Here is a 20,334-nt window from a genome sequence, read left to right as displayed (position 1 = left end):
CACCCGAATAAACGGGAAAGGATTTAAAAAGAATGAGTAAAAAAAAAAAAAATTAACAGCTTTGACAGAAACAGCACTGAAGAACTAAGATCGGAGGAAAAACATCAAGTGTATATTATACATAAAGAAGGTCGAGTGTTACAGTAAAGTCATGTCTAACTAGAAGGCCTTTGTGCCCCAGTCAATCTGGGTTTGTGGGAGAGATATTTGTTTTGTAACTCCTGTTTTCCTTTTTGTGCATAGAGGAATGATGCTTTTCTACATACAAATGAAGGTCATTCAACATGTAGATAAGAGTGAGATTTCAGGGCTGTAACATGTTTAAATCAGCAGGTACAGGCATGAGAACACAACTCAAGCTGCATTGGACCGGTCTGAGCGCTGCAGCTGCCTTCACCGTCGAGCGCGGACTGTTGTGGAAGTTTTGAAGGTGCTCACCTGTGCCCGCTAGCAGGGAGGAAATAAATGCAGCAGTGGACTCTGCTGTCTGGTATTCTCCTCTTGCGGTTGACATTCAGCTCCTCTCTCAGGTACTTTTCATACTGCTCGTTCACATACTTCACTATGGGCTCCCAGCTGGAGACAAGAAACAGACAGTCATTCACTGCTTTGCAGTCAAAAACATTCCAAGTGTCAGAATTATTAGTATTTTTTAAAGCATAATTTTGTCATTATTTCTCAAATTTCATGAAGACATGCTTTAAATGCATAAACCTTAATAGGGGACAAAGTCCGGTCTCTTGCCTACATCTTGAGTGATGCTTCAAGACATCCATTAATAAAACGTCAACAGTCTGGCCATGGCTTCATGACACAAGCAGATCAGAAATAAAGCTCAGTCTGGATCCTCTCTGTCAACCAAAGACTTTTGGACCTCATCTAAAGTTAGCCTGCAGCAGCTCTCTTTGACTTTTTTGTCTTTTCTCAAATGATACTTTCAATACCCCATTATACCTTCAATACCCCCATTATAATCTGAGGGGAACATTGTTGAGTTAAAGAGTTCAACTCTAGACATTAGAGTGCATAGTGACCATCCAAGCATTAACTTAGACCTGAACTGAAACCAGCTGCTCTCCTAATGGAGCGTCAAATGTTTTTCATCAGGGCTCACGCTTCGGACCCCGCGGGACACTCGGCTAAGATCATCAAGGGGGCGCCAAGAGGCAGGGGACAGGCGGTAGCTCCCCTTTTGGCGGACCACCAGCTCGATCCAGAGATCCAACAAGCTTTTTAACTGCAGCAATTGGAGCTGGAATTACCGTGGCTGCTGGCACCAAACTTGCCCTCCAAAAGATCCTCGGTAAACGATTTAACGTGTACTCATTCCAATTAAAGGGCCTCAAAAGAGTCCTGTTAAACCCACCAGTTCTGGTTGTTGATCTGGTCTCCAAATCCTGGTGTGTCAATCACAGTCAGCTTCATCTTCACGCCCTTCTCTTCTATCACTGCGGGGCAGAGCACATAGATGCAGGCTTTCAGAGTTAGACATAAATAACTAAATCAAACTAAATCTGTCCTTTCGCTCTAACACTCTTTGTTTCATTGATGAGCAGGACCCTAAAACCTACCAGCATGGGCGTGTCATACCCCTCCAAAACAGACAAAGGGTGGTATGTTTGAGACGAGGGCTGTAAGTCAGTGGGTCCGTCTGGTGACCAGCGGGTTACAAGTTCACATCCTTATATAAACGGTCGATGTGCTCAGCACTTCTGACATCAACTCCAGGAACCTGTCTGTGTGCATGCTGGGCGCTCCTTATTGAACCTTTCGCTGAGCTCTCCGTTTTCGTTTTTGTTGCCATCATCTAAAATATTGGAAGGTAACATGTGAAGGTCGGACCCTCTGCTCTCCTGTCCCTGCAGCTGGGTTAGGGTTAATGTTGTATAAAAAGACGGGATGACAAGTGTGATGCAGGTTTACAGCAGGGAAAGAGGCCACAGGTTTGACTTTGAAAGGGAACTTGGGATTTTCCAGGGTGTATTGTAGTCATGGGAGTCATGGGAAATGCAGTGCTTTTTGTAGTGAAGGATGTTAATTTCATGAAGCCCTTGGAGCTACTGCTGCTTAGTGTTTCCTGTTGGGCGTGGCAGAATCTGGAGGTGAGTTAAGGATGAGCAGAAGTTGAAAGGAAGGCATGTGTGTGAGCTGAGCGGAACGCTAACAAACGTTCATTCATTCATTCATTCATTCATCTTCTTCCGTTTTATCCCTTCCGGGGTCACGGGGCTGCTGGAGCCTATCCCGGCCACTTGTGGGTGAAGGCAGGGTACACCTTGGCCAGTTCGCCAGTCTGTCGCAGGGCCACAATCACACACCCATTCACTCTCACACTCACACCTTGGGACAATTTAGAGTTGCCAATTAACCTGTGAAGCATGTTTTTGGACAGTGGGAGGAAGCCGGAGACCCCGGAGAAAACCCACGCATGCACGGGGAGAACATGCTAACTCCATACAGAAAGGTCCTCCATTGATGTTCTGTTTCAGGTCCCTCAGCCGGGACTTGAACTAGGGGGCCTTCTTGCTATGAGGCAAGAACTCTAACCACTGCGACACTGTGCAGCACGCTAACAAACAGCTACACAAAATATTCCCCATGATGAGCCAAGAGAAAAACGCAGGATGCAAGAACTTTTCACCCATGAAGCAGTTGCATCTCTTTCATCAGGCATGCATTCATGCGAAAAAAGGATTAACCAGATTTTTAAGGATGTGTAAAGTCCACCAGCACTGATGTTTAGCAGAGAGTCAAATGTAAAAGGTACAATGAATGAGGGCTGGCAATCCAACCTCATATTTCTGAGCCAGTAATTACAAAAAATATTTGTTTTACAGACTGGCGACCTGTCCAGGGCATCCCCTGCCTACGCCCAAGTAGCCGGGATAGGCTCCGGCAGCCCCGTGACCCCGAAAGGGACAAAGCGGTACAGAAAATGAATGAATGAATGAATGAATTTGTTTTAAAATAACATTTTTAGATTTTCTGACATTTTACATGAATCTAAGCGAATGTAGTAACTTAATTTTGAAGCAAAAGCATTATAGCATAAATATCTATCTTTCCATAAGTGCATAGCCAGTTTTTCTGTGGGATAACTGAAACATAAAAACCACAGCCCTGTCTGCAGCTTAGGATTCCTAAAACCTGTAGCTGTCCTAGATTCACATCGTCTGTAGATGAATCCTCCATTATCCTCAGGATAATCACAATCATGAAACACAGTTCACAGCTGATGGATTCCATCATCATATTTCATTTCATAGCTTTTTTTAAACTAGCAAATTTGATTCTAAACTAAAGCAGAGCAGATTTACTCCTTTCATGTGACAGAAGGTTCTATCCATGTATTAGGAGAAAGACGTTACTGTCTGACAGAAGAGGTTCTCTAAAAGCATGCAGTCTGGTTTTCCAAAGATGACCTGTTTGATCTGATTCCTGTCATGAGACGAGTAATGAAGGGAAACTGACATGAAAACAGGAAGTGTAAGCTGTGTCTGAAAATATCCTCAGCTCACTGCCGGTGAAGGGGGGGTTCACACTAAGGCGAGGTTTTGAAGAGACCCCGTCACTCTCAGTGGCTAAAACCCAGGTGTGTGTGAAGGTGTGTCCTCACCATGACTGACAGCATGGAGCCGGACTGTTTTGGAGATCTTCTCTTCGTAGTTGGGGGTGCAGGACTTTCGGCTGACTTTGGACTTGAACAAAGTGTTGACCAGTGTAGACTTTCCCAGACCGCTCTGACCTGCAGAACCATGTGGATGCTGGTTAATGACTAGGACACACGCAGGTGCTTTTAACCACAGGTCATTGTTAAAGGAGAAAGATCTGCATGCACACTTTTACCTGGATGCAGCGTTGCCGTGGTGACATGGTAAATGGTGTTTACACATATAGCGCTTTCTACCCTCTTTCGAAGGCCCAAAGCGCTTTACAGTCACAGTCCCATTCACCCATGCACACACACACTCACACACTGGTGGCGGTTCTGCTGCTGAACACTGGCGCCAACCTCCCACCAGAGGCAAGGTGGAGTTCAGTGTCTTGCCCAAAGACACTTCACCACATGGGCGTGCGAGGTGGGAATCGAACCTGCAATCTTATGATCATGGGTCACACGCCCTACCGCTGCACCGCGGCCGCCCTCACTGCGGCTACAGCTGCAATCATCACTAACAACTGACCCATCACTTCAACTGTTTGCTAAGCCCATCTCCAGCTAATTTTAAACATTGAAATGTCCATGCAGCTTATCTCTGATATGATGGGGCTTTACATTCAAGATTCAAGATTCAAGAAGAACTTTATTAATCCCCGAAGGGAAATTTAGTTGCAGTAGCAGCACTAAGGAAAAGGGGGGGGGGGGGTAAAGACAAACACAGACACAAAAAATAAAGAGAGTAGAACAGGACAAAAATTGAGTAAAATACAATTTGAAAAGTGTAGTCTGTGACTAGAATTTTTATGTACATCCGAGTCTGCCAGATGAGTTGTGGAGTCTAATGGCTGATGGCAGGAATGACTTCCTGTATCGTTCTCTGGCACAGCGAGGGTGTATGATCCTGCCACTGAAACTGCTTCTCAGGTTGTCCACCTCCCTGAAGAGGGGATGGGAGGGATTGTCCATGATGGTCCCCAGTTTAGCCAGTAGTCTGTCCCCAACCACCTCTTCCAGCTTGGCAGGCTTGAGGCCAATGACAGACCCTGCTTTCCTAATGAGTTTGTTCAGTCTGTTGGCGTCCTTTGCTTTTAAGCCAGCACCCCAGCACACTGCAGCAAAGAAGATGGTGCTTGCCATGACAGACTGGTAGAACATGTAGAGCATCCTGCTGCAAACATTGAAGGACCTGAGTCTCCTCAGGTCTCCTCCTTACATCTACATTTTGTAAATATGATTCATGTATCCAAAAAAATCTATTAATTTTGTTTTAAAAAAAAGAATGAGAATTGTTGCATTACTGCTGTTTGTTTAGTTAATTTTGGCAAAAAGCAGCAAGATTTTTTTTCTGCAACAAAGCAATCAAATGTGTTTTCCATAACAAATGAAAATACTGTTGTTTGAAGTAAACCAGCTTTAAGAAACCTTGTCAGTTAAATAACAGAGAAGTGTTTATGCTCTCATGCATGCACAGGAAGGAACATGCAGATTCAGCTTTCATAACCACTTCCTCCCAGAATCTTATTTGTTCTTCAAACACTACAAAGACACTTTCGCCCTTAACCTGTAGTGTAACTAAATGCTGTGAAACGCTGCTCCTCTTCTCCAGAAAACAGAACTTCAGTCCACATTCACTTCAGGACTCTGACTCCACAACAGAATCCACTTTGAAGTCTTCCATCCCACAACTACTTTCACTTAGATCCCTGGTGACCCATCATTTAAAAACAGTGGAAACCCTGATCAGATGGCTATAAAAGTCAAACATGATCAACAATTCATGTGTATTGATACACAACAGTCATGTTTGTCCTAGCCTGAGCCAAGGTCCCATGCACACAAGTATTTTAGCCTACATGTACCCAGAGCTGGCTTTCTTTCTTTCTTTTTATGTTGGGTGATAAGAATATATGGAGGTATTATCTTGACTGGGCAGATGTGTTTCTGCAGCTGGGTAGAGTTTCCAAAAATGTACTAAAGTAAGAGTAGCTTTTTTTAAATAATAATATTATAAAAATATATTATAGCATAGGCAAAAAGTACACCTTCTAATAAAGATTATTATTATCATTTTTTATTTGTCAGTGTATACATCATTGGCGGCTACTGGTCTGTCAGAGAGGGGAAGCTCTGATCCTGCCCATGCAACTTAATCCTGCACATGCACTCACATGTTCATTGCTCTTTTCGTGTCTTTTATATGCCCTGTCAAAGTTAGACAGATCTCCAAATCCCACCTTTGACCAAACAACACATCTGTGAGATGGATTCATCAAGAGGCATGGCCAGCAGTACATTTATGTCACAGCACTTCCAGTCAGCCAGCTAACTTTGTCATACCAGGAGACCTGAAGGGACCTGTTATTTTTCCCTATCTTTTGCACTAAATCAATCTTAGGTGTTGATCTGCCCTGCTGTTTAATTCTAAGTTTTTCCTCGTAAGGAACACTTTCAAATGGTAATCCAAAATCAGGTCAAGAAAATTAGCACTGTCTGCAGTTTCAACCACGATGCTAGCCTAGCCTACTAATGTTATATAAATGAATGAATGAAGGAATGAATGAAGAATGAACGATCTAAAAAAATATATTAAACTCCGTAAAACTGAAACAAGGAATGTGGTGTATAATTGTGTGAAATGTATGATGAAAATCAAGCAATTTCGCCAAGCAAATTTCAAAGAAATAGGTTGCAGCAGTTTTTATTTTGACTGAACTTGAGAAATCCGCGATGGGACTGAGAATAGCTTCAGTGATTCCTTAAAGTACAGAATCGCTGTCAGTCAAAAGGAGATGCAGTCTTTCTACAGACCCTCCAATCATCACGCAGAAGCTCGGAGTCTGGGCCAGCCCACTCCCCATTCACCCCCAGCGACGCTGAGCGTCCGTGGGACATAATCGCAGCGTTTATCCAATGACCGTCTAGTTTCAAAGTGCTGAAAAAAAACGTTCAAAGCAGCCCCATTGAAGTCAATGGACGCCGGGCTTCCATAGGGAAATGCACTGACGCTGCAGGAATGTATGAGAAGGAAATGGAGTTAGTCGACCTGCTATATGTAACTGATTCTGAACGAACTTGTCTTTCAAATGAACGTTTTCTAACGCATTTTTAGTCAATAAAATGTCAATACAATAGTACATATTTGACCAATAATTTTGTGACATTATAAGGGAAGACGAGCTTCCCTTGCAGTCTTAAAGAAATCCCCACTGGTATACGTTCAGGTCTTTCAGATGTTGAAATGAAAGCTTACATTTTTTGTGTGAAAAATAACAACTCCTTGTCTTTTTCGTAAGAAGTAGGCTTTCAGTGGACTTTAGCATAAATTTGTGATGAAGAATGTCTTCCCATTAAAAAAGAATAGAGTTGTGAAAGTATTCTGAGAGGAACAATCTTTACAAAATTTACTCCAGTAAATGTAACAGAGTAAACAGACTTGTTACTGTACACCTCTGTGCAGGAGACATGTCACTTGGAAAGCAGAGTTGAAAGTTTCTGAAAAAGGTTTTCCGTTTAAATGATGGTGTTTTAGGGGAAACTTTGAGGGAAGGCAGATTCCCGCAGGAGACTGAGGACAGGCTTCAGGAGTGGATGACCTCTGGATCCCTTCAGAATTTCTCTTTCTTCATGTTTGAGTGTTACTCACCAACCACCATGATGTTGAACTCAAAACCAGCCTTTACGGTCTTGCGCCTCATCTGGTCCAGGACTGACTCGATGCCCACATAACCGAACAGGTCGGCGCTCCGGATGAGGCCCGTCTGAAGGCCTGGGAAAGACTCGCAAAGCTGCACCTTCAAGTCTGCCTCCACCTGTTCGGCCTCCTCTTTGCTTTCATTCTCTTCTGTCTTGGCATGAGCCTCCAATCTGTCCTCCTGCAAGCTTTGGTCTGCTTTGCTCTCCTCTTTTATGTTTTCTGTCATGATGCCAGCATCCTCCTCCTCTCTGTCCTCCATTGAGGTGAACGAGTCTGTCTCCAACCCTGCAGCCGTTCCTGTGAAAAGACGAGGTTTATTGAACGTCGCTAAAAGCAAACCACCAACAAACTACTTTCACAAACACCCACACAACACAACACAACACAACACAACACAACACAACACAACTGACTATAGATGAAACAGAAAAACAAAAGCTGTTTGAACAGAAGAGTCATCCAGCTCTTTTCAGACAAATTGGATGTTTCTGCTTTTGTCTAAAAGCACAGGAATAAGACTAGAGACTAACACAGGAAAAAACAAACAAGCTTGGAAATGTCAGCAGGTTTAACTGTCCTCGTTTTATCCATCAACCTGTACTCTTTTCTGTCATGTCTATAAACCATATACCAAACATGACAACTTATTTTGGTATAAATGTAACTCATTTGTGAATTTAAATTTCTATTGCCTTTAAAATGATTTTCAGCAAAAGACTGATAGAACCAGAAGAAACCCACCCTTGTGTTGTGATAATGGTTTATGCATGTTGTGTTCTTGAAGATGTGGAATTTCATGTTTTCTGCTCAGCTGCCTGATTTCTGTGCTTCAGCTAGATGTTGCATCTGGTAAAACCTGCTTTTCAAACAGCATCAATGCTTTGATAAATGAACCTACTGTGTCAGCTCTTTCCTAACACAGAGGCTACTTGGCTAGTTGGTGATTCAGGGTAACCATCCACTAATTAGGTTGAGGGTTCATGGAGAGCAGGCAGGTCTGTGAACTTCAACAAGCCTCCATTCTCTTTAGATTTGTATAATTTTAATAGGCAATCACAGGCAAACTCTCCTCTGTAGATGATAGCGCTAAAAAGTAGGAGTGTGTATCTGCAAGGGTCAGGCGATACGAAACGCGTCCCACGATACGATATGTATCCCAATGTAGTACTGGAACACATTTTCCTTTCTTTTTTAAGAGTATGACTTAGAAAAAACTCTACCTGAACATTAATACAGATTCAAAGATTCAAGATTCAAAGGGTTTATTGTCATATTCACAGTGAAGAAACGGGTTTCTCTGTACAATGAAATTCTTACATTGCTGTCTGCTCTTAATGCCAAGGTTAATTAAAATAAAATAAAATAAAATAAAAATAGGAGTAGGATGTCTATGAAGACTGTCATTCATCCAGGTTGATTCCATTATAGTAGTAGGTTTAGGGGCTGTCATCTGGACTTAGTTTTTAAAGTTAGAAGACGTTTCACCTCTTATCCAAACGGCTTTGTCAATTCTGAATTAGCTGGTAAAAGAGCTGGTATATAAGCACTCATGGGGGAACGCATATATACCTACATTTATCACTATGATAGGAGTAAGATATATACAGGATAACGGAAATTCACATACAACCTAAATAAAATATAACTATGCATCAGTAAATGGCTAAAAATATATACAAAACAGATGTTGTGCAAATAAAGCTGAGTTTAATTGTGCACAGAGACTTACATGAGGTAAATGTGCAAGAACAATAATTATAAACAATGAGGATGTGCAAAGGTGCAGTTGTTTCAGACTCCTGTCAGCTGTTAAGAAGTCTGATGGCAGAGAGGAAGAAAGAGTTCCTGAGTCTGGTGGTGCTGCACTTCACACTCCTGTACCTCCGTCCCGAGGGGAGGAGAGAGAACAAACCCTTGATGATGGAGGCAGCTCTCCTACGGATCCTACGCTTGTAGGTGCTCTGCCGTGAGGGTAGAGGAGTACTGGTGATTTTGGACGCAGTCTTCACCGCTCTCTGCAGGCGTTTGCGGTCCATGGCAGTAGAGATGCCGTACCACACTGTGATGCAGCTGGTCAGGATTGACTCAACCATGCAGCTGTAGAAGTTGCTGAGGATCTTTGGGGACATGCAGAACCTCCTCAGGAAGCACAGCCGCTGATGAGCTTTCTTCACCAGCTGTGACGTGTTTAGTGTCCAGGTGAGGTCCTGGCTGAGGTGGACCCCCAGATATTTGAGGCTGCTCACCCTCTCCACATCCACCCTGATAAGCAGCGGCTTATGAGGGTTCCTCCTCTCCTTCCTCGTGTCCACTATCATCTCCTTTGTCTTGTCTTTGTTGAGGGTGAGGTTGATGTCCTCATACCATGCCAACAGACTGGCCACCTCCCTTCTGTAGGCTCCTTTGTCCCCTCCAGTGATGCATCCTAACACGGCGGTGTCATCAGCAAACTTCAGGATGATTGTGTCCTTATGAGAGGCCACACAGTCGTGGGTCAACAGGGTGTAGAGGATGGGGCTGAGAACACAGCACTGTGGTGTGATGATGCTGGCTGAGGTCCTGTTCCCTATTCTGACAGACTGAGGCCTGCCAGTCAGAAAGTCCAGTGGCCAGTCACACATGATGGGGTGTAGTCCAAATGATGGGGTGTAGTCCATCATTTGGATGTCTTTCATTGTAATAAAATGGTAAAATTCATTTTATTTAATCATCACAATGTTAAGCACTGCAACTGTATCTCATTTGCAAGTTTATTTTACCCAAGAAAATTCATTGTGCTTTTATTTTGGTAACTTAACATATCTAAAGGGAACATTGAACATTGTCTGATTTCCACAACAAAATATTTTTCAGTATAAGAAAAAAATGGAATGAATGTGCCTTAACCAATAATCTTCTAAAAGTATGATTAAGGAAATAAAGTGCGGTTTATTTTCAAAATTGCTTAATGTAGCGACAGTACTTCTAAACGGTTCAGGAGACTGAATGGTGATTCAACAATAAATTTAAAAAAAAACACAAATTGGCACAACTGGCAGCAACATGGCACAGAGTTTCTGTTCGGCCCCCATCCCAAGTAAAAACTAAGTAGTTCATGTGTCAGAACAGCAGAACAAGCTGCTTCTCGCTGACACCATGTAGTTTTATTTGTGCGTGTAGAGCTGCTCAAAGAGGCTCAGTGGGCGTGGCTGCAAACTAGCGGTCGGAGGTTTAAGTGGAAAACAAGAGTCTGTCTCTGACGGACACTCAGAAATAATTACCTAAATATCATCCTGACAGCATTATGAATCGATACAAGTATCATCAAATGAAATATTGCGGTATATTGCAGAATCAATTTTTTTCCTACATCCCTAGCAAAAACTCACCACCAACACGGAAGAAGCATCCGCACTGATATGCTCTCTGACAGGAGGAGGGAGCCGGACAAAGTGGCACAAAGGTCCATGAAATGCTACTGTGTCTGAGGGAATCAAATAATTCTGAACTCTCAAAATTTATGTTGTGTTTTTTTCAGGACGACAGGATTGTTGGTTTTCTTATTTGGCAATCTAACATTTCCATGTGGGTGAAAGTGGAACCTTCTTTATTCTGCTGAGCGGCTCTAAGTCCCTTCATTCTCATCAGATCTTCCTCAATTTTTCCCAATTATAAACAACTCTTCACTTTGATTTCCCTCCATGACTATCATTTATGTACTACCATGTAACCCCTGGTTTAAAAATAAAGAGTAAATAAGTGAAGTACTGGTGAACCTGCCACCCCCTTGCACCACTTTAATTCCATCCATCCAAACAAAATCTGGACCTCTGAATTCTAATATAGCTTCAGGACTTTCAGCAAAAGGTTCAATATTTTAAGTAGACCTCTTTAACATTTGAAGCAAACACCTTCAATAATTTATCTTTCAGCACTTTATGCTAAGAGCTTCAGCAGTCCATCTAATGTAGCTTCTTAGGAAAAATTCAGGGGGGGCTGCTCTCCTGGTTGGGCTAGAGCTGCACTCTCTGTCCCCCCATGCCTCCCTGCTCTCTGGCTCTGGGGGCCCCCATGGCGGTCCTGCTGACCCTGGCCCGGGTGGCGGATGTGATCGCCGGGGGGGCGGTTGTTCTCTATCTGCTGCGGTGCAGGTGTTGGGGGGTTCTGGCTGCCGCTGCTGCTGCGGCGGGGGTCTGGGTGTGGGGGTGGCTGGTCACTCTCCCTCCTTCATTTTACATTCCACCATCCATTTTAGAAGAACATAAACACTCATTTGAGCACAGGTGTTAGCTCACCTTTGCAGTAATAGTTTGCATGACTGAATGAAATATTTCACTCTAGTTGGTTTGAAGGCATAAGTATGCGTGTGTGAACGATATTTGTATTGTGTACATGTAGACATGTGAACATTTTTGGAGCTAGCAGGTATGTTTGTAACATTTGAGTGTGTGTGGACAGGCCCCGCCCTTATAGACCTGTATTACATCTGAACCTCACTGTAATGATTATAACCATCCAGAACCTTGTTGCTTTATGCTGCTTCATGGTTTTACCCCCTCTTTCTATAATCACCCTCCTATCCCCCCTCTCTCTGACATCCCTCTCTCTTCTTCCCTTCTTTCCTTTTCCGTCCGGTCCAACACAAAAGATTTTCAAATATGATTTAAATGAATGAAGTTTGGCCTCAATTACAAAAGGGGTTTGTTCAGACATACCTTTGGTTTGTCTGAAGATTAATAACCCCTCTTTTTAAAGTAAAATATGTCCAACACAAGAGGCCCTCAGCTCTCATCTGTCTGCCTAACTGTTGGACAGGACAAGTTAAAATAAATAAATAAATAAATAAATAAAAAGAAGAATGCAGATCCTTCTGCAACTTTAGCATTATGGAATTAGCTATCGCATTTCAGAGAAATCCCTTCAGAAGATTAGGCAAACAGCTTCAACGACCAGATTCAGCATAAAGTATTCACACTAGAATTTTTGCAGGTAAATAGCGTGTACTTGTATAGCATTTTTCTACCTTCCTCAAAGGCCCAAAGTGCTTAACAGTCACAGTCCCATTCACTCATTCACACACTGATGGCGGCTCCGCTGCCGAACACTGGCGCCAAGTCGGGGTTCAGTGTCTTGCCCAAGGACACATGGACACATGGGCGGGCAGGGTGGGGATTGAACCTGCAATATTCCAATAAGAGGTTGACCGACCGCTCCATCACAGCCACCCTGATCCAACTTTCTAGTTATATTTCTCTTTTTATTTCTTCTTGTATTATTTTAGGGTAGTTTTATTTGCATCAAAAGCTCTTTATGTTGTAAAGCTTTCTGAATTGCTTGTTTGTGAAAGCTGCTGCACTAATAAAGCTGTCTAACTTCTGAAGTCTGGCAGTGGGTGGAGGGGAGGAGTCGCTTCCTGGCAGAAAAGCTGCAGATTACTGAGCTCAGAGCTTCACAGGAATCACACTGACGCAGTGACATCAGTGTAAGCATTTCTAGATCTGCTGTGTAAACAGATGCTACAGTAGCTCCAACTGCAACAAACAAGTACAGCCAATTCCGTCAGTCATCACAGAGCTGAAGCTGTGACTCAGGTTCTGGTGAAAACCCTAAATTGCTGCTTTATAAAAATAACAAGAGCTGCGATTAAACTGCAGTTCTGACATGAATGTCACATCCAATCATGTGAGTCATATCTATCTTGTTTTATATATATAACTGAACTCCTCATCGTAGGAACAAAGACCACCCTAAATAAACTCCCTAACTTCTCCATTTCCTTCGATAACTGCTCCATCCTTCCCTCCCCACAGGTTAAGAGTCTGGGTGTCATCCTTGACAGCACTCTCTCCTTTACTGCCCACATAAATAGCATCACCCGGACGGCCTGTTTCCACCTCCGAAACATCCGCCGTCTCCGCCCCTCTCTCAGTCCTCACTCCACGGCCATTCTAGTCCACAGTCTCATCACCTCTCGTCTGGACTACTGCAACTCCCTTTTATCCGGACTCCCTTACAAAACTATTCACAAACTACAACTGCTCCAAAACTCTGCTGCCCGGATCATAACACAAACCCCCTCAACTATGCATATCGCACCTGTTCTACAAAAACTCCACTGGCTACCAGTGTCTTTCCGGATTAACTATAAAATCCTTATCTTGACCTACAAAGCCTTCCATAACCTCGCCCCCCCATATCTGTCTGACCTTATCCATGTTGCCATTCCCACCCGCTCCCTTAGGTCTGCCTCTTCACTCCAGCTTGCTACACCCACCGCTCGGCTCGTCACTATGGGGGGCAGAGCATTCAGCCGCTCTGCCCCCCAGCTCTGGAACTCACTTCCCCCAGGTCTGCGGAACATGAACTCACTCCCACAGTTTGCTAAAAATCTGAAAACCCCCCTCTTCAGAAAAGCATACCCACCCTAATTAATTTTATGATTACAATGTCTTGTTTGTTTTTAACTAATGTGTCTTTCTTTTAACTGTATTTTATTGTTCTCTATCTGTAAGGCGACCTTGGGTGTCTAGAAAGGCGCCATATAAATAAAATTCATTATTATTATTATTGTTATATGGTTTTACCTGCTTTTCCTATGAAAAGCCAGTAATAATAACTGCAGAACTGTAAGGCGTGTATGACACATCGTGTTAAAGCTAGCATGTTCATACTGACAAAAGTTTACCAACTGCGGTCATACATCAGTTTTTTTCAGCAAGCATTGTGGTGGAGGCAAAGCTGTTTCAAGGATATAAAAATAACCACATTTCAAAAACATTCTTTCTACACTGAGCACTAGTCTCAGATCCTCATTTGTTGGTCAAATCTAAAGGCCACTTTCAGGATAATCTTTTCTTATTTTTTTCACAAAGTGAATTGAATTATTGACTTAACTTTTAACCGTAAAATTAGTATTTAAAAGTCAGACTAAATCTTAATATTAGAAATTAATGTTAACATAGTTTTACGTTTCAATTATTCAGTTGACACTATTAGTTTACATTTGCATTTAGTTACATTTGCATTTCATTGTAAATTTCTAATCTTATATCAAACTTTTTTTATATAAATATATATTCTGTATTTCCTAGTGTTTCCTCTCAGGATTATCTTAATTCATTTCTCAGAATTTTTCTTTTTGTTTCTAAAACTAGATTTGTGTTTTAATTTTATGTGCACATGTTGTTTGTATTTTATGCAGATCGATTTAAGGGATATATTTTTACATTTTTATTGATTTGATAATGTGTATAACCAGTGACTCAAAGGGAAATTGGTTGTATTTTTGTGTCTGTTGTAAAACTGGAACTTGTGTGTCGCTGTGTGTTTTGTTCCTTTTCTAAAGCAGGAATAAGGCGTGCATGTGTGTTAATGTGAATGCTGTAAAAGGATTAGCTAGAAGTGACTCTGCTGTTTAACCTTAATCCGTGCACGCCATTAACGTGCACTCTAATGCCGTTCTGCACATGTTTAAGACCCACTCCAATAATTATGGTGTTTTGGGCATTTTTAACATGTTCTTGTGGCATTTCTATAAGGATATCTAAAAGAATTAAAATCAATATTGCATTTTTTCTCTCCAAATTGTTGTAAATCAGGAGCAAATGGGAAAAAAAAGCTGGTGGTTGTTAAGTAAAAACTACAGACAGCGGGTCACCAGCTCCCAGCTCCGCCCCTTTGTGATCATCCACCTTGTAGACCAATCGATCTATGAACGTCTTTGTTTTCCTGGTCTGAGCTGGAATCTGGATCTAAACTGTACGACTGGACAGATCTGATGTTAATACCATTTTGGTTGCACTGCTAATGTTAGGTTGGGGTTGTGAGGGGCTGTAAGCTAGAGGGAGAGAGTGTAAACAGATGGATGGCAGAAAGTGGAGACAGACTTAAGGCCCGTACACACCGGGACGAATTGAAGTTTAACGCCTCGTGACTAAACAAAGGGCACCAATGAGAGTGTGCACACCAACGCGAAAAAACGCCACGCGTCAAAGCGTCAAAAAAAAAAAACGCCTCGGGTTCGTTTTTTTTTTTTCGACGCGTCGCGTCGAAATCTATTCGACCAATGAGAATGGCGCTTTTGCACACGTGTCTGGAGCTTCTGAAGTTACAGTAAAACACAACTTGGGGGCGCTCAAACACAAAACTGCCTTGCTGAGCACACATACCAGCGAAGAAGATAGACGCCGAGTAGCGTCTACACTGCCGCGAAGAAATAATGACGGACATTCTAAAATATCCCCGAACCAAGAACCAGTTGGAGCTACTGGTGCTTGAAATATTCATGTTTTCTTTGTTTGATTCTGACAAGCGCGTAAATACTTGCTCTCTTCTTCTGAGTGAAAAGCGACTTTAAGAAGCATAAAGTTGCGCAGCGCCACCTTGTGTACAGGAGTATTTCTGTTTACATTAAGCGCCATCTAATGTCAGGGAATGAAATTGCATGTTCGCTCGGCTCATCGTCAGCGAAAATCGCCTGTGTGTGAACACAAAAAACGTGGCGAAAAACGGCTGGCGAATATTCGTCCCAGTGTGTAGGGCCTTTACTCAATGAGCTTCATATTAATATTATCTTGTCTCCATACGAGTATAAATACTCATATGGAGAAAAGATAATATTACAAATAACTTCTATTTATAAATAGAAGTTATTTTTACTGCAAATCTGCTTTCCTCCATTTATTATCTCACTTTTGTTTTTCTTTTGTTTGATGGAAATTCAGTTATGAAATGACAATCTCATCTATGAATATCTGCTGCTTTTAGTCAAATAGAAAATCTTCACAGAAAGAAGGAGGCGTAAAGTTGTAAAAAAATCCAATGTTATTTCGTTAGCTTGACTCAGTTTACCTTGTTGTACATTAAAACCTACAGAATGAAAAAATTCACATGAAATGTATATATTTTCCAACATGTCCAGATGCAAGTGAAGTTCAGCGTGTGATTGACCTAAATATCAAAGCTCTGATGTGTGAGCTTCTCTGCATATTTTCACGCTGAGGGTGGAATCTTTTTGGCAGACTAAAATAATGGGGGCGGGGTCAGATGACTTCACCAGAGCAAGTGACTGCAGCACAGGTCGGCTCTCCTCGCCGCGTGTTCAGGATCAAAACCTTTTAATTTGAAAGAACAGCAGACAGGTTAGGCCTGAATCCACCTGGGGTCCTTGGAAGTCTTTTCTTTACATTGAGCTGCTCTCATTCTTTGAAGGACTGCATTTCTAATGTTTGGTTTGACTCTGAGGAAGAAGCCAAACTCTTACGGATAAAAGTTTTGGATGAGAATGGGAATGAGGAGCAGAAAGTTCCAGAATCCAGTAATGACTGCCAGGCCCTCATCTACTTAACAAATGGCAAAAACTAAAGCATCGCTTCAAGCACAACAGACTGCATTGACTCAGTGGGGGTCATTTGATTAAAGTTTGGAGGCCTCACAGTTTCCCCACCCCCATCCCGGCTGAAACAGTGAGCCAGTCTTAGCCTTTCATTGGTTTGACCCAAGTCCCCCCCCCAATAAAATCCTTAAAAAGGAAATAAATTAAAGCCAGAGAAAAGTTCCTACCTGTTGTTATCCCCCAAGCAGCAGAGAAACTCCTGTTAGGACGACCTGAACGCTAAACACACCCACCTGCACAGTAGAACCCCCCCTGTTCGTCTATCTCCCTCTATGCGCTTCACCCTGATGGCAGCGGCAAAGGGAAGAAAGGCTGAGGCACAAGGAGGGTCGGGGGGTGGTGGGATCTATTCACATGCAGATGAACCCAAGGAGCTTCTACTAATCCCCGAGAAAGAGAGAGAGAGCGCCCCCACAGGACAAGCTGCAGTCCCACACCCTCTAAGCTGCTTTGCCACCGGCCTTCAGTCCTTTCAGTCTAAAGGCTGTCTCCACTGGCAGATATTTGCATAAAAGGTGATGAACAGTGCTGTTGTGACACTGTGTTTAAAATCTCAGAGATGGACAATAATTCTGCTGTTTGTTTGTTAAGCAGCAGTGATGGAGAAGCTGTAGTTGCTAAGGGATTAATAACTAAAAGAGTTGGAGATTTTTATTACAATTATTATTCCTTATTACTCTAATGTAAAAAGGATGTGCTAATAAAGATGTGCTAAAGAAAGCAACATAAATGCTTTGAATATTGACTATGTACAAAAATCCCCTCCTATGCGCCAACTGATAAATGCTGTGGATTTTGGAGTTTATCTGCAAGTCATTGTGTTTTTTTGATAAAGCTGTGTTCACACTGAACCCCATTCACGCGGCAGAGGCACTTTCAATGTCAAGACAATGGTACGGATGCATTCTGAGGTCCTGCGGTGCAATTTGAGCCACAGGTGCGCCACGAAGGTCTGGTGAAAGCGCAATTTGAGCGGCGCGGCCAGAGTTCAAATATTTGAACATTGGGGAGGTCGCTGCGTCGCGTCAACCAATCAGGGACTCAGCTTTGGGACATTTTCAGTGACTCGATCAGTAGGTAGACATATCCAATCCAACATGGTGGATCGATCCAACAGTTCTCCTGAACTTCCATCCATTTTTTTTAAAGCGCTGTATTTGGGCAGTGGTGTTGCTGGAGCCCGTCCCCGCTACTGTTGGGCTTAGGCCGGTACAGCCTGGACAGTCTGTGAAAGCGACCGTGCTCGCTATGCCGGCCCTCCACAGGCTACCTGGCAAGCAGACAGAGAGCCGCTGTGGCATGGCGTAAGCAGCCTGCTCGGGTCTCCTGAACTTTATGTTTTTTTTTTCTCATTGAGACAATAACTCTAACAATAATCTCTAAACATCATCCGGGTCAAACACAGACACCGCTCCATGTAGCGATCAGGCCAGAAACATCTGGTAGTGGCTCCTCCCACAAGCAGCCAGGGTGTCAAGCTATGAACACCTTTTTGGACTGGCGGCATGTAGAAAAATTTGCCGCACAGTGAAACAGGGGTGATACGGATTTCATGCACGAACCGCATTCAGTGTGAACGCAGAATGAGGGGGGGATTCTGTTGTTGATTCAAATTACCAGCACTTTACTTTGGCTCCTTTTTTTTGGACTTAATGAACATTTTGTCATCATCTCACATATTTTCTGTTGTGTATTTATGAAAAACAGATCAAACTGGTATCCTGACATTATGACCTTCTCTCTTATCTCACCTGTTTAACAGAATACTGCTCTTTTTCACCGCAGAAGTAATGTGCTGTGGTTAAGCCCTGGGACGAGTGTTAAGCTAATCAGAGAAACAACAACGACCCTGAGAAAGTCTGAATACACCAGCTTCATTTCTAAAACACAAAAGAAACTGGAAGTATGAATGGTGAAGTTTGAAGATGCAGACGTGTAAAGAAAAAAGCCGTCAAGTGAGACAGATTAATGTGACAGGAAGACACGCGTGACCCAAACCTCAGACATGCTTCCTGGTTAGGTCACATGGCGGCTGAGGGCGGATCTAAATCACAGCGAGGTGCTCAACACCCCAGCTTTACTCTGTAACCGACACAGCTCATGCTGCAAACATCTCTTCATCCAAAACATCAACGGAGACTTACAGAACTTAAAAAACCGTACAGAAGTTTGTACAGAAGTTCAGCTTTAAAACAGTGTCAGACGGTTCCAAACATTAAACGTGTTTCCTCAAAAGAAACCAGGTACAGTGATCCCTCGCTAAAACGCGGATTACTTTTCACGGTTTCGCTACTTCACGGATTTGCATCGTGCATTGTGTTCTGCATTTTGATTGGCTGAAAAGTCACTCCGCTTCTTCCTGTGCGTCAATAACGTTGCAGTTTAATAAGTACATTACATATGTGCAAATCATCTTGCAATTTGGAGTTTCTCTAAAACCCATAGAAAAAAGAGCGACAACAGCTGTCAATCACTATGTTCTTGTCCTGAACAAACACAGCTGCACCGCGGGCTTCAAGAAGAAAACACTGCAGAGCGGAGTCAGGATGCAGCGGCTCAGTCTGTAGAGCAGTGAAATACAGCTGAGTCACTATTTTTCCCACTGTACTTTTTATTTTTTTCATAATTGTTTTTTAAATTTTCTCCCGTTTAATCCAATACTCGGGTGGTGGTGGGCGGGGCTAATCTCCGCGATTTGAAGCCTTCATATTGATGATTCAAATTATTATTTGACAGTACAGAAGTTATTTGTAGAAAAAAACGTTTCTAAAGTACTTTTATTTGTGAAACAAATGCTTGAGCCTGTAAAATGGTTTGTTCTTTCTTTTCAATGTATAAAGAGTATTTAATAGATATAAAACAATTATTATTGTAAAAAAAAAAAATCAAGGTTTCTACTTCACAGATTTTGCCTATCACGGGTTCTTTTTGGAACGTAACCCCCGCGAAAAACAAGGGTTTACTGTAAACCTGTCAGTGATGATTTAAATCTTCCTGTTTGACTCCTGTAGCAGAGATGCCGTCACCTCAGCTCTTCAGACTGTTGTCTGTTTATACCGTACAATGTTCTCCCTGCAGCACTGGTGTTGTCCATGAAGTTCAGGGTAAGGTTTGATTTCCTTATGATGGAAATGTGAACCAGTACCGACTCCGAACACCAGGATGCAGTAGAGACCATCAGTCCTGCAGGCGCGGCTTCATCAAGTCTTTGCAAAATAACAGGCAAGTTTTCTTAAATGTGTTGCACTTTCTAGGTACCGTACTAAACAAAACCAACTGAAACCGTGCAAATAAAAGGAAAATTTAGAACAAAAGCAACTCAAATTAAAAACTCAAATTAAAAAAAACAACACAAACTTTCAAATACATCAAACTAAAGCACACAAAATCAAAATAAATGAACACAATGTTAGATTGATGTAACGTTATTACTATAACTTTTCTTGGCATTTTTAAAAGAAAAGTGGCGTGCTCTGCATGGTCCATTACACAGTACATAAAGGTGTGATGGTAAACATTAGCAGGCTAAAGGATTTAGGATTGACAACATTTTAGTAATGTGTTATAATTACAGTAACTTTAGTTGTTAAAGGCTTCTTTACCTGA

The 20,334-nt window shown here is 42.4% G+C and overlaps 1 protein-coding gene across 3 annotated transcripts in view; it reads right to left on the bottom strand.

Moving 5' to 3' along the window:
• Positions 1–20,334, bottom strand: part of septin12 (septin 12) — a 73,865-nt gene that overhangs the window by 18,603 nt on the left and 34,928 nt on the right. For 2 of the 3 annotated variants that reach the window (XM_011473071.4, XM_011473072.4), the window contains 4 exons: positions 7,305–7,652; positions 3,617–3,745; positions 1,367–1,448; positions 439–576 (listed from right to left, as the gene is read on the bottom strand). In XM_011473071.4, the coding sequence (XP_011471373.1) occupies positions 439–576; positions 1,367–1,448; positions 3,617–3,745; positions 7,305–7,652 (697 nt within the window). Of the gene's footprint in view, positions 1–438; positions 577–1,366; positions 1,449–3,616; positions 3,746–7,304; positions 7,653–16,895; positions 17,050–20,334 lie in introns of those variants that run through there. The other variant, XM_004086435.5, reaches the window with a different exon arrangement.

The sequence above is a fragment of the Oryzias latipes genome, chromosome 8 (assembly GCF_053564925.1).
Source record: "Oryzias latipes strain Hd-rR chromosome 8, Olatipes_Hd-rR_3.1".
Taxonomy (NCBI): domain Eukaryota; kingdom Metazoa; phylum Chordata; class Actinopteri; order Beloniformes; family Adrianichthyidae; genus Oryzias; species Oryzias latipes.
Note: the sequence above shows the minus strand (reverse complement) of the source record. Positions and strands in the feature narration are given on the sequence as shown.